We start from the raw sequence: 13,367 nt of genomic DNA, 5'->3' as shown, positions 1-13,367 counted from the left end.
CATTTTTTTTAGCATTTTCAACCCAAAATGTATTATTTTCACTTTGGGGAAATAAAAGCTCTTTCCTTCAATTTGTTGAACTTGGTTTTAAAATTCCATGGTGTGCATTGCCTCCAGGGGACTGTGTGTCTGACCTTGTTCTCCCAAGTGGACCATGCATCAGAGTGGGATTTTGTTGCTGCTGTTTTATTTCAGCATGTTCTAGAAGTCAAACATTTAAAATTAGGTTGAACTGATCCAAAACAAAAATATTTCACTTCAATTTTCCAGTGGACACTTTAATTTTATAAACCACTAATCTTTACTAGCAAAACTGCTGTTCTAATGGAAGATTTCTGGCCAGTTCCAAAAGCTAATTGGTCTGCAGAAAGGCAGACAATTAGAAAAAAAAAAAAAACAATCGAAGCAACGCCAGCTCCCTCCACGGCAAACAGTGAAGACCAACATCTTTCCTCTGCTTTTCTTGCCTAAATAAAAGAAGAAAATATTTCCAAAAGACTTACTTGGAGAGACCCTGGAGAGAAGCACAAGCCAATTGCAAAAGCACTAGCCAGAACTGATGTAGAAATATCCACTGCTCTCTTCCATCCCTGTGCATTTCTCATTTCAACAATCTTAATTTACTTTCCACAGATGATGCCTTAAGTGAAAATTAATGCCAGTGCTTAATGATTAAAGCAATTAGCCACCTTGCACTTTCTCAGTGTGCAGCTGATTAATTAAGTACATTGATTATAGAGAAAAATAAATGCTGTGGACAATGAGTGGTTGTTAGTTTGCAAAAGGAGTGTCTTTGGAACCATCTCATGTTTCTTACACATCAGGAGTGCATTTAACTTGAAGATTATCCCTTTCAGGTGGTTCTAATATACAATAAAGCTGGAAACTTTTTGCCAGCATTCAGTGCTCTGAAAATAATCTCAGGCAAATACACTTACAATGTGTTAGTATCTTCTTAATCCAAAGGAGCTGTGTTTTGAGGATATTTTACAGCCACTGTAAATCAGTGGATCCTTCTGGAGAGGCCCACATCAGTGGAGCCGTGCCAGCTCCAGCATGGATCGTGCTAAGCACCAAGCCCCAGAACTTGTCAAGCATTCAGAGTCCAGATCTCTCAAAATGGGCTCTAGCAGAGCCATTGCATAACATCTTTCAGCGAGAGAAATCCAGTTTTCAGCTGCAAACACAACTCTGTAACACAAATCATCTCTCCTTCATTCTGTCTCAGCAATTTCTTCATGAAATTTCTGCCACAATCTGCTTGCAACAGCATCCATCCATCAGTGTTCTTACTGCATTTTTAGTGCTAGCAGGACGTATTATGAATTTATCCCAGGTTTTGGCTGATAATTTTTAATTGTTATAAAGTGTTTTTATTTTAGAGACCTGTTAGCAAAAACTCAACTCCAAAGCAACACCAAAAAACACAAATGAAACCAACCAACCCAAAATCTAATTAGTGATGTGCTGGAAAACCTGAAACAAGTTTATTCTGTTCTTTATTTTTTGATAAGTGCTATTTCAACATTACAATTAAAACTAGGCACTAGGAACGATGGGCAGCACACAGAGTTTGCCCATAAAATAAATACATTTGATTTATTAGCAGTAAGGGTTTATTGAAATTTAGTGTCTAGTGCATGTGCTCAATAAGCCTTTGAAATGCAGTAGGAAATGGCAGTGTAAGTGTCTCAGGGTCTTTTGAAAATCCTACTGTAGGAATCGGGTCTCATGAAGACAAGTGGAATCATTCCCTGACTCTGCTGTGGTTTGGCTCTGCGATCCCTGTGGGTCCCCTGGGTTGACATTAATGACCATGCAGAGACACTGGGAGCTTTTCAAGGTCTTCAGAGTGTTTCCAACAAATATTAGATTTGGAAGGGTAACATTTTTCTCCCCACCATTTACACGTGAACTCTGTTTGACTCAGGCAATTACATCAGCTGGGATTTTGGGGTGATCATCAGGGTCAAAGCAGCACATGGTTCAATAGATGTCAGTGGAGCTCTGTCAACTCACAAAACCCCACAACTAGGTCCCAGTGATTTTAGTAGAGATATTGATTGTTTGTTCTGGTGAATCACTGTAATCAGGCAATGAACAGTTTGCTGGTCCTTTTGGTGGCATGCAGGGAGTCCAAAGCATACTCAGAAATTCATGCTAATGAAGGAAAAACAGATTTTCTAAAAGAAAGAAGATCCTTTATGCTGTCACTATGCTTTGCTGCACATATTGCAGCATATAATTTATTGCCTGTACTATTTCTTATTTCTTTTGTGGCTGAAAAGATTATTCAACCATGTTTTTGTTCCTCTAGCAAACAATGGCAAATGCCGCTCGTAACAGAAGTAGAACATTTCCCTGCTTCACTGCTTATGTTATAATTATTCCAAAAATATGCTCCCACTTGCCTCTCAGCAAGCTAGGGGGAGCTGTTATCATTAGCTGGTGACAAGTTACCAAAAGTTGTGAGAGAGAGGCTCAACGAAGTGTATGGAGTGTTTGGAGATGTCAACAAAATGTAAAGAGAAGACAGGTAAGACCATCTGCTGTTCACATCTGAACAAGAAATGGTAGATTACAGAAAACATCAATTAACCCTGGGGTAAATCCAAAAAGTCTTCCCTCATAGGGCCTTTCCCATGTACGGCTTGAATGACAGCTGGTAACAACCTTGGAAGATAAGGTTGCACCATAATGATCCATGGTACAGAGAAGAAAAGACAGGAAGTTTGGGTAAGGCCAAAAATGAAGAGCTGCTCAGATGACTGCGCACCACTAGTTTGTGCATGTTACATCTGTGTAATTTCACAGATTTCAAAATCTTCTTTCTTATTTGTGTATCTTCAATTACTATCTATTACTAAGAATTGCTGCATGATTCTCATCCTACATTTACTGATACTTTGTGAAAACGTTACCTACTCACACGGTTGCCTCTGGTTTTCCTACAGTGTTTGTTCTCTTTCCCTCCCTAGGTTTTTTGAAACAGGCTTTCAGCTTCAGGCAGAGTTCAGACACTGAAACCGGCAATTTTCTAACTCCTGGCCCGAGTCTCTTGGTGGGATCCTGATTTTCCTCACTACTGCTAATCAGGGACAAACCCACTTACAGGAGATGATCAGCTCCCTGCTGCTCTAAGTGGGATAATGCTGCTACACTGACCTTCACCAGCAGACAGTGGCTAAGTATAAAATACCACAATACAAACTGATATGAGAGAGAGCTCAGCTTATGTTTCTGTAAACATGAAAAAAATCTCCGTTTGCTCTCTTAGGTTTTTCTTTAAAACAATGTACTGAAATTTGTAATGTCCACCCCCCACGGCTGCTGTTTTCTTCTTTTATTAGACATACCTCATATGCAGCCCTTGTAACTTCACTTTCTTTCTCACTCAGATGCTGTATCTTGGAGAAGTCAGTCCTGAAAATTGCTGGCTTTATATGTACATTCTGAGTTGAAAGAAAACCATAGAGTACATTTGGCTCCAGCTTTCTAATTAACAGTTCATAATGAAGGACTCTCTTTATGGGGAAAAAAATAATTTCCTGAAGGTTGAACCTCTGCAGGGTTTCCAAGGCTTGGAAGAAAATATAGATTGTTTGACAAAGAGTCTCTCTGCATTCACAGTGCAGAATGGAAAATTCCAGCTTTGCCATAGCCCCCGTATCCCAGAAAAGCAAGTAGATATACTGCAGCAAGCTGGGGAGGTGGTGCTGGAAGAGCAGTGCATCCTGACTGTGAGCAGGCACACTCCTTTCCATGTATATAAAGTGCATTAAAACCAGAAATGGATGATTCAAGCAGTAAAGCTCAAAAACTCCAAAGAAAAATACGGATAGAAGTGCACTCCATATGACAGGTCGAAGTTCAGCAGTTTTAGGAAAAAATACAAATTGTTTTTTTCTTCAGAAAGACCTTTTCCTGACACTCCATTTCATCTAAGTGCTAACCCCCATTAAACTATTCATGGAAGAAACCCTGAAAGTCAAAATTGTAAAAGCCAAATTAAACTGACTAACCAATGCCAAGTTTTTATACTTGAAAATGCTCAGCTGCCAAAACCACCACTTTTGAGAGACTCTCTAATTGCTCCCGATTTTCCAAGCAAGATGTACAGACATTGCCAGGGTACGCAGGCACTTACACACTTGATAATATAAGTTACAAGCTTTTAATTTCCTAAAAAATAAACAATATAACTTCAGAGAAGGCTGCCCCAAAGTGCAGATGTTGTGAAACAGCAAACATGTGGTACAGGAGTCATACAAAAGTGATTGCAATTGTGCCAGCCCGAAGCGAGGTAACAGCTCGTTCCTTAAGAGACTGGTTTCATTCCATTTTTACATCTAAACTGATGCTTCCTTCAGCTGAATTTAAGTCCTTGCCTTCAGTTCATGCCCAAATTACTGCCTACTGGGAAGAAAGGGCCCTGTGGCCTCTGAGAGACAGCAGATGCTGCCAGAGCAGGATATCCTGGGATTCAAGGAGGCCTATGCAGCCTCTTGGCAAGAGGCAAAGCACAGGTGAACCAAACCCTGCAACTGCTGTGCTGTGCTTGGGTGAGGGAGGGGCTGGCAGGTTTTAGCAGCAGGAGAAGGAGTCAACTTTCAGCCACCTCTCAGACACAGTGCTGTGACAGCCTGGAACCAGAGATTTCATGTGACAGCTCGTATTTTTGTAGTTCTGTATTAAAAGCATTGGGGTGTTATCTCCTTTAAGACTGTGATCTTTCATGTGGAGTTTCTGCTGCTCCTTTAATGACTGTCTTATCCTTGTTGCCTAATTCTGCAACTTGTATTGGCCAGACAATCTTCTTGTATCCCTCCACAGCCTGATCACTGCTCCACTACAGAACCTCTCCTTGCTTGGACAAAGTCAATCCTACACAAACCTTTTCAGATTCTCATCTCAAGGTCAGTCTCCTCACAAATCTTTCATGACTGCCATTAAAAGTTTGCTGTCCCCATGCCCAGACAGCTTTTCTTCTTCAATTTTCACCCCAATATATCTCTTTTCTCGATCCTCAGATTTCTCTCTAGCTCCATTTTTTCATGATTTCTATCATCATGTCTGTGCACAGTCATTCTCTGTGTCATTTTCCATTCATTTCCAGAACACTCACTAATGCCACTCTAAAAACAATACATTTCTGCCAAGCCTGACAAATTGAATCCATCAAACAGAAAATATTTTTGGAATTTAAAGAGAAAATACTGTATTACAGCGAAATCTATTCTTGGTTTCTGGGCATAATCCTAAATTCACTGTTAACAACAGAACTGTTACATTACATACGTTGTACAGACTTATTGCTTTTTTATTTGAAATATGATTTTTGGAAAAATAATATTCCCACTTTCTCTGTCTATGCCTGCTGCTGAAAAGTGAGTGTAGAGCATATGCTGTGCCCACATCACATTCTAGAACATATACAGAGCACAATTCTTGCAAAGAAAAAGGCTGTCTTTTACAATCTTCTTTATTTCTATCACTTTATGCGAACATCCTTCTGGGAACATCCTACTGAATTATTTCTCTTGGGAGAGAATTTTGCAGTCGGGGCATAGGGTTTAATTAGCTATCATCAAGTTATTAAGCCAGTTCATAAGGAGTGAAACTGGCTAATCTGCACTCTGTGGTCAGTTGTTTTCCGGAACCCTTGTGCAACACAAACACCTTCTACAACCATTTATTATCTACCAAATGTGCTTTGCTACTTGCAACAACAAATAGGTTTTCATTCTGTGTATTATTAGTTTCCAATCTGCAAGTATGTAAAAGTATGCAAGTATGTATGCCTTTCTGATTTTGGAGCTGTTCTATCTGAATGGCTCATATTTGTACCGAAATCTCCAGCTGTCTTTGTTCTTTTTTTCATTTAGTTGCAATTGCAAACTAAACTGCATTGCTCAGCTGAAGCAGCCTGGGCTTCCCTCAGGAAGACACTGACCGTAGGAGAAAAGCAAGACCTCAAGCAGAGACACTCCAACTCCCCTGGCAAGGAGCCTCTTGTTGCCCATGGCCCAAGGAATTGGCACAAGCACAGTGCCAGAGCAGCCCATGGGTGCTGGGAGCCCTCGTAGGCACCTGGAGATAGGAGTGCCAGCGTCAACAGGGGGTTGGAGAGAGCCTGGAAGAGTTAAGAAATATGAAAATCTCTAGTCCAAAGGTATGAAATCTGAGGCTTGAGGAACAATCAACTGGTACAGTATGTGCTGAGAACACACAATCTGCCCTGTATGTGCTTTGAAGCACTGGATCAAAACACCTGTTAGTAAGGAATTAAACTGTTCCTGTAGGCTTTTAAAAGCCTTGCCACATCCCACAGCTCCATGGCCCTCCAAGTGACAGCAGCATTCTGCATCTTAATAGTAGGATTTAGAGCCAATTCACATGTTACTCATTCAGTCCCAAATCCAATACTGCAAGCTGTAGCTTATGCAATGTGATGTAGCACTGTCATTCCTCACAAAGAGCCTTGTCACCTTGCCATTCCTTGCATAGGCAGTCCCATTTTCAGTCTGCTTCTTTCAATGGGAAATTCATCATTGTAAGATCAGAAGTTCAGCTGTGCACTGCTGGTCTACTCACTATTTAAAATTTTGTAGCAGAGGGACTATAATAATAAGAAAATCCACATTTTACAGAAAAGGTCAGCGTTTACTTACGTAATTTGATGCAAGATCTGGATGCAGATAATCAATTCCTGCAATAAGACAATGACAGAACAGAAACCAACAGTTACAACTTTCAAAAAAAATTTTCAAATGATCACAGGACAAGATTCCCTTGCAACCATAGGAAAATGATCATGGCAAAGACTGTAACAGGGCTCTGGTGTGGAATATACTCATTCTAATGGCAAATGTACAAATCCTAGTGGAAGGTGTAACAGAAGCAGCAGATCTACATTCAAATGGGATAACCTGAGCTATTACATATCCAGTTAAAACATACAAAGAAATGGCCAGCAATCCCATATTACATTTTCATTATTACTCTGTTGTGTCTCTCCAACCACAACACCATTATAAGCTCTATTTTATTTGCAATTAGAATGCCATATCATCATGGTTATTCTGATGAGAGATTATCTCCAATTTTGTAGTGTCCTTAGCACTAGATTTCTATGAAGAGAGACCCTTGTACCTTATTGATCCAAATGGTAAATGGGCAACAAAAGCCTCAGTGAAGAATCCTGTTATTCAGGTCGTCTTTTCTGGAGTTACTGGAAACAAATTATAAGGCAAAGCTTTCTCTAAAAGCTGTATCTGATGGGCATTCGGCTCAATTTGACCTGAAGCTTGAATAGTTTGCCATCATTCCCATCACAGTCATAATCTGAAAGCCAAGTCCTGCCTCTGTGGGATCAATGAAATTGTGACACATTAGAGATCATCTCTCCCACGAGACTGATCTTTCATCAATATACAGAGACCAGGTTGCTCAAGGCCTTATCCAACCTGGCCTTGAACACTTCCAGGGTTGGGGCACCCACAACCTCCCTGGGCAACCTGTTCCAGTATCTCACCACCCACACAATAAAGAATTTCTTCCTAGTATCCAGTTTACTTTCTTATTTCCACAAAAACCTTGTCTTAGGAGTAAGCAAACGAGGAACAGAAGTAAGTGAGGACATATCTCAGTTGACCCTAGAAAACATATGTGGATTCAAATATTTTAGTTATTTATTTTTAATATAATTCATTCTTCATAAAAGGAAAATATTCAAAATTTATTCCAAAGAAAAGTGTTGAGAGATTGCACAGAATTCCTGTACTTCAGCAAGGAACCCATAAGTAGAACAACTATAACTTCAACTGTAACTTTTATGTTCATCTTTCCTGAACTTAGCCTCAAATTAGTAATACATTTAGTATGCAGATCTTCATTGACATTCAGCATGAAAGTGTTTAATTATTTCAGCTGTCAAGTATGACTTTGAGAATAATGTAACCCAGAAAACATTTTCTTAAGTATTTTTTGCAGAGCAATTACATCCCCTAATCAGTGCCTACAGAAGTTAAGGGGAGTTTTTACTTTGGCTCAAGGGCCATTACAGTTTGCCCTGGAAGATATCTGAGTGATAATTGCAAACTACTTTTAATATTTGGATATCCATGCCTCGGTATCCCTAGTGAAGTCTTTGTATATCATATTTTCCCTGAAGATCTCAAAGTCTTTATGGAGGCTAATAGTCTCACCACTATAAGCAATCTAGTATTACTTTTTAATATTTTTTTTGACTTTGACTACATGAAAAAAAGCTACTTAAAAATATTAAATTAGCACTCAGTATTCACTTACCATCATCCATAATTCCTATGGTTACTCCCTTCCCTGTGTATCCCAGCTCCCATGCTTCAGCTACATTAAGGTCAAGTCCAGGAGTCCCATCTGCTTGACCAGTGTTAATCTAATAACATCAGTGAAAAAGAAAAATAGCTTTTTTAACTTGACTGACATATTGCCACAGCAACGGAATTTTTCTTTATGTCTTTGCATGTACCTTTGGTACGGAAAATATATCCCATTTGTTTTGGGGTGCACATCTGTACATAATCATATCTACTGCAACAATGCAAGTGTAAAAAAACCCTAAAAAAACCAATACTGGGTAAATTCAATTTTTTGTGGTTTATAAGATTTGGTTAAACACCGAATCTTTTGGACTCCAAAAAAGACTTTTCTGCTTAAGCATGTCAAGCCAGTGGGTCAATCCAGAAAAAAGTTACACCAATGGATTTTACAGAGAACTTACTTACGAGCAGGAAATCCTTTTCTCTTGAAAGCAAGGATCTACTACATAGCTTCCTAAATTTTTGTTATTTTTTATCACTGCAATATTTTGATGAAGTACCAGAAAAAAAATCCACACTTTATTTTATCAACTCATCAAGGATGAAATCCCATCCATGCTAATGTGGCCCCATTCATCTGAAAACTCTTGCCTTATGAAAAAAACCCACAGCCATACTGGATGGATTCATAAAACGTAAGAAATGGATTAAGAGAAAAGAGAATAAGAAACATTGCTCTTAAGTAAAAAGACCCTTCTAAAGTTAATGAGGCAGTACTGCATTTTTTAAGTATCATAAATAGATTGCAACGTTAAAACTGACCAGAATTACTTTATCAACTTTTTAAACAGAAAAATCATTTTAATACTCATAGAAATTTCTTTACTTTCACATAAAAATATGATTTATCCTTTAAGACTAAAGACTTCTCCCTATAAAATATGACACATTAAAAATGAAACAATTTAGAAAAATATTAATTTCCTTTGACATTAGCTTGATGACAAATGATGACAAAATTCATCATTTTTCAGCTGTTCTGAGTCTGACAGAAGAAAATCAATTAATATTCAAATTTCCATAAGAAAATAAAACCCTAAACTTTTGCTAGTCAAGATACCAGAACTTTTTGTTCTAAATCTATAACAATATTTTACCTGGCATCAGATCAAAGATATGATTCATATGCAGTTTTAGGGATCACATCAGCACACCAGGAATGCCCACAGGACATCAATACAGTTCTCTTTCAAGCCTTCTAAGGACCTTTCCATTGACTGAAATGAAATTTAGCTCTTGAAACATGCTGGGTCTTCCCAGTATAAAAGGGGTACAATTAAAAACAACACAACAGAGGCTTGGATCCATTCCCAAGTTCTCGTGGTGTAGGTGGAAAGAACTCTTGTAAAACATTGCAGCAGCACAGAATGGCTTGAATGACAATTATTTAGGTATGATCACTGTGATTTTCTTTCAAAACTCACCAGGTACCATTGCTTTGTAAATAAAGGGTCGTTCATGTTGATGTCAATGTCATTGATATCTCTATATCCTCTCTTCCTTCTGCTGAAGCCCTCCTGTTGCACAGCTTTCCTCACCTGGAAGAGTTAATTTTTACATCTTTAGCTCAACATTCTTGACCATGAAGCTTTTTTAATCTTTCTTTCATGAGAGATAAGGGTTATGAAATCATTCTATTTGTGTCTACGTCATTCCTTTGCAACTTCTAAACTGGCAATAGATTTCAGTCAAAATTCACAAAGAGGTAGAGAACTCCAGGACTACTGCCAGCTATGAGGGAAAGGGACACTCAGAGTGTCTTATCTGAAGGAAAGCTACAACATGAGCATGTTTTAGACACCAAACAATCAGTGTAAGAGCAAGCCCCTATCCAGGCATCATCATTATTATCATCAATTTTCTTGCCATACTTTTATTTTTCATTGCCACCGAAATAGAACCTAAAATTATTTAACTAATTCCAAATATGCCACAGTTCCAAGCTGCAGACATTTGGTAAAATGAGGATGAAGGTCTCAACCGCATTTTTACTTTTTAAAAATTTTTCTCCAGGGCATTATCAAAGCATTAGATAGCCCTTCCTGCCAAAGAGGTTTGCTAGGAGAAAAAAATCTGGTGGTGTGCACTTTCATCATACTCCTGAGGCTCTCAAAAATGTGCCTTGAAAGTGATCTTCTTTCAGGGATTATCCTTGCAATATAAAAGTGATAAATAAATACATTGGCAAGAAAAACTACATGGCAGGAAAGCCACTAAACTGATCAAACTGGCTCTTTTGTAAGATACAAAAATACAGATTATGAAACACAAGTAGCCATAGTTTTTTTAGAAATCATTTGCTTTATGCACAGCAAATCCACAAAACATTTAAGCAAGCACTGTAGAAAAAAAAAGAAGTCAGACACACAAATATCTTTGGAGACAGGAGCTTCAAATGCCATACTCACCTTACTTGTACTCATGCAAAAGAGCATTTCTAGAGGAGACTACTGAATGGTTGTAATTGGAGTTGTAACATGTACTACCATACAGACCTTGCAAAAGTGCTGTCAAGTTTGGCATACTCATTTTGTACTCTTCAGCCTAACATCTGAAAACAAGGTAGCATGAAGAGTCCCAGCATTTAATTTAAAAAACAAAAAGCAAAAAAATCTAGCCTTCTTGATCAAAGAGGAGTGCTTAAAACCATAAACTGAGTACACCTGGAGGTGCAGTAAGAAGGCAGTAAGCCCCCTAACATTTCCTTAGGCATGTTCTTGAAAAGAATGCGTGGTTATTAAATAAATCTAATAACTCGGAGAACCTTTTCTACCTTTGTGGCTTTGGCATTTCAGATTAAAAATGCGTATCCAGGAGTTGCATCACTGTGTCACAGCAACTCATATATACAGTGTCAGTCAAAATCAACAGAGGAGAAATTCATCCAAAGGCTAAATCAGATCTTAGGTCAGTTGAGTCATTCTTGGACGTGTTTTTCTGTCTCCATTAATTAAAGCAGGAGCCTCAAAAGACAGTGCTCAGTGAGGTGTCTAAGGCAGAGATTAAACTGGGATCTAACTGACGGGGGTTGAAAGCTATTTTCCTCAGAGCTGTATTGCTTCATTATAACCCCAAAAACCTAATACCAATTCATAGAGAGCAGGAAGGGGCACACACAGTGTGCCCTGAAAAGTCAAACGTTTCTAACAATCTACTTGTATGAATTTTAACTTCTTAACTAAAGATAGCAAATGGTAAAATATTGAATTGGTAAGTGCTTTCTTTTATATGTGTGTTCACATATAAAAGTTCATTAAAAGTGTAGCAGATTGAGAGTAAAGAAAAAAACCTAACATAAAATAAGTTTGGAAGAGTGACTAAGTGACGAAGCAGGAGCCACACTTTGTGTGCTTAGTGGCGCCAGGTAGCTGTACAGAGCAAAGAAAGGTATAACCACAGTGCTTGATACCTCTAAGATAAGGCTCAGTGATGCCATGGAGACAACAGAGCAATCACCTGTCATTATGCCTCCCTCCCTCCCTTCCCACCCCTGCCTCCCTGCTTGCCACTGCAAACCTCGAGCTGTCACCACAGAAGATAACTAGGAACAGAAGCCAACCTTCATTCAGAGGGATGCCAAGGAAAAAGATTTCATGTATTCGTGCTCCCACACGAGTTTGCTGGCTCTGCAGGACCTGCTGCATTAAGGCACTGAATTAGGGTTTAGTACAAAAGGATTTCTACTAATTAAAAAGCAGTGTTGCGGAACCCTGGCTTGTCTTTAAGACAACCTGGAGGAAAGAGGGGGAGTAATTTGCAGAAATAGCATGGGCTGGTTTCCCTCTTCAGGATCATCTCATTTGTCTGATTTGTTCCATCTTCACAATAAAATATAATTTACTTTTCTATTATATTACATTATACTATAAGTTCCTCAGACAAGGAAATATATCCCTCAAAGAGGTATAACCTTCTCTGAACTGAAACAACTCAGCAGGCTGTTTTCTGAATGTTTCAGTCAGAGAAAGGGCATACAGGATGTTACCATCCACAGATATAACAGCCTCAGAAATTACGGGCCCTCTTTTTCCACTATAGAAACAAGGGGGTTTTCATCACATTTGCAAATGACAAATCAAATCCAAATCATACAGTCAAATCCAGAAAAAATTAAGGATTTTTGTCATGAAATAAATTGAAAGGTTTGGGTAAGGTCCTGGTAGCTTCTCACATCAAATTGCCTCATTCAGTTGCCTTGTAGGAAGATCTCGGCCAGCACGAGGTAAGAACTTACATTTCTCCTCATGAAGACGTGTACAGAAAGCAATAATCCCAAGAGCATGTAACATCCATACATTCCAGATAAAAAAATCCCCAAAGAACAAACTTGGAAAATGATAATGCAAATCCAATGATCTGAGCGGAAAACTGCTCATTTACTGCTGCAGACAGCTGACTCAGTAAAATCCCAGTCTTCTCACCAACTGGGTATCCATATTAGAAAAGCAGTATTTTTTCCAGAGCTGGGAACTCATATTTTCATATCTAGTCTAGATCAGGAGAGGGATGCATCTGATTCTGCTTCTATTTCTTGTTTTTCTTCTTAAAGAAACGTAGGCCTCCCCATGACATCAGTAACCAAAATGCATTTAAGTACCACATCGGAGGTAAAATGCTTCAGCAACACATACAAGAGACAACACCTCTGCATGTCCAACACTAGAAAAGTATTGGAAAAGATTCACTTCTTGTAACAGTCATAATCCCACCTACTTGTATGGAGTTCAGACCTGGCATCCAGCCCTCAATCCCATGTACCATATAACCTCATGACATCTTTTAAATACTTGTTTCTCTAACTGGAGCAGGAAAAACAGCATTCATAAAACTCAGGCTTCTGATAATAGTCTCTAAATGATTCAAGCCTGTGAAGCATGATACTTATTAGAGCCTAGTGAAGCAACAAGATTTTCTTACTAAAATACCATGAATTTTACCATCTCAAAATTAGGCTTATTTATCTACAGTAACAGCCTTTTGTTTATTTCATTCTTAATTAATTAT

General features: G+C 38.6%; 1 protein-coding gene across 1 annotated transcript in view; it reads right to left on the bottom strand.

Moving 5' to 3' along the window:
- The window catches only part of PCSK2 (proprotein convertase subtilisin/kexin type 2), a 103,489-nt gene that overhangs the window by 45,305 nt on the left and 44,817 nt on the right, over window positions 1-13,367 (bottom strand). Inside the window, exons 3-5 of the mRNA XM_027736803.2 lie at window positions 9,788-9,901; window positions 8,311-8,419; window positions 6,672-6,709 (exon numbers count right to left, since the gene is read on the bottom strand). Of these exons, the coding sequence (XP_027592604.1) occupies window positions 6,672-6,709; window positions 8,311-8,419; window positions 9,788-9,901 (261 nt within the window). The remainder of the gene's footprint in view (window positions 1-6,671; window positions 6,710-8,310; window positions 8,420-9,787; window positions 9,902-13,367) is intronic.

This window comes from Pipra filicauda, unplaced genomic scaffold (genome assembly GCF_003945595.2).
Source record: "Pipra filicauda isolate LSUMZ 115617 unplaced genomic scaffold, ASM394559v2 scaffold434_size586239_pilon, whole genome shotgun sequence".
Lineage (NCBI taxonomy): Eukaryota > Metazoa > Chordata > Aves > Passeriformes > Pipridae > Pipra > Pipra filicauda.
The sequence above is the reverse complement of the archived record's forward strand: the minus strand, read 5'-3'. Positions and strand labels throughout refer to the sequence as shown.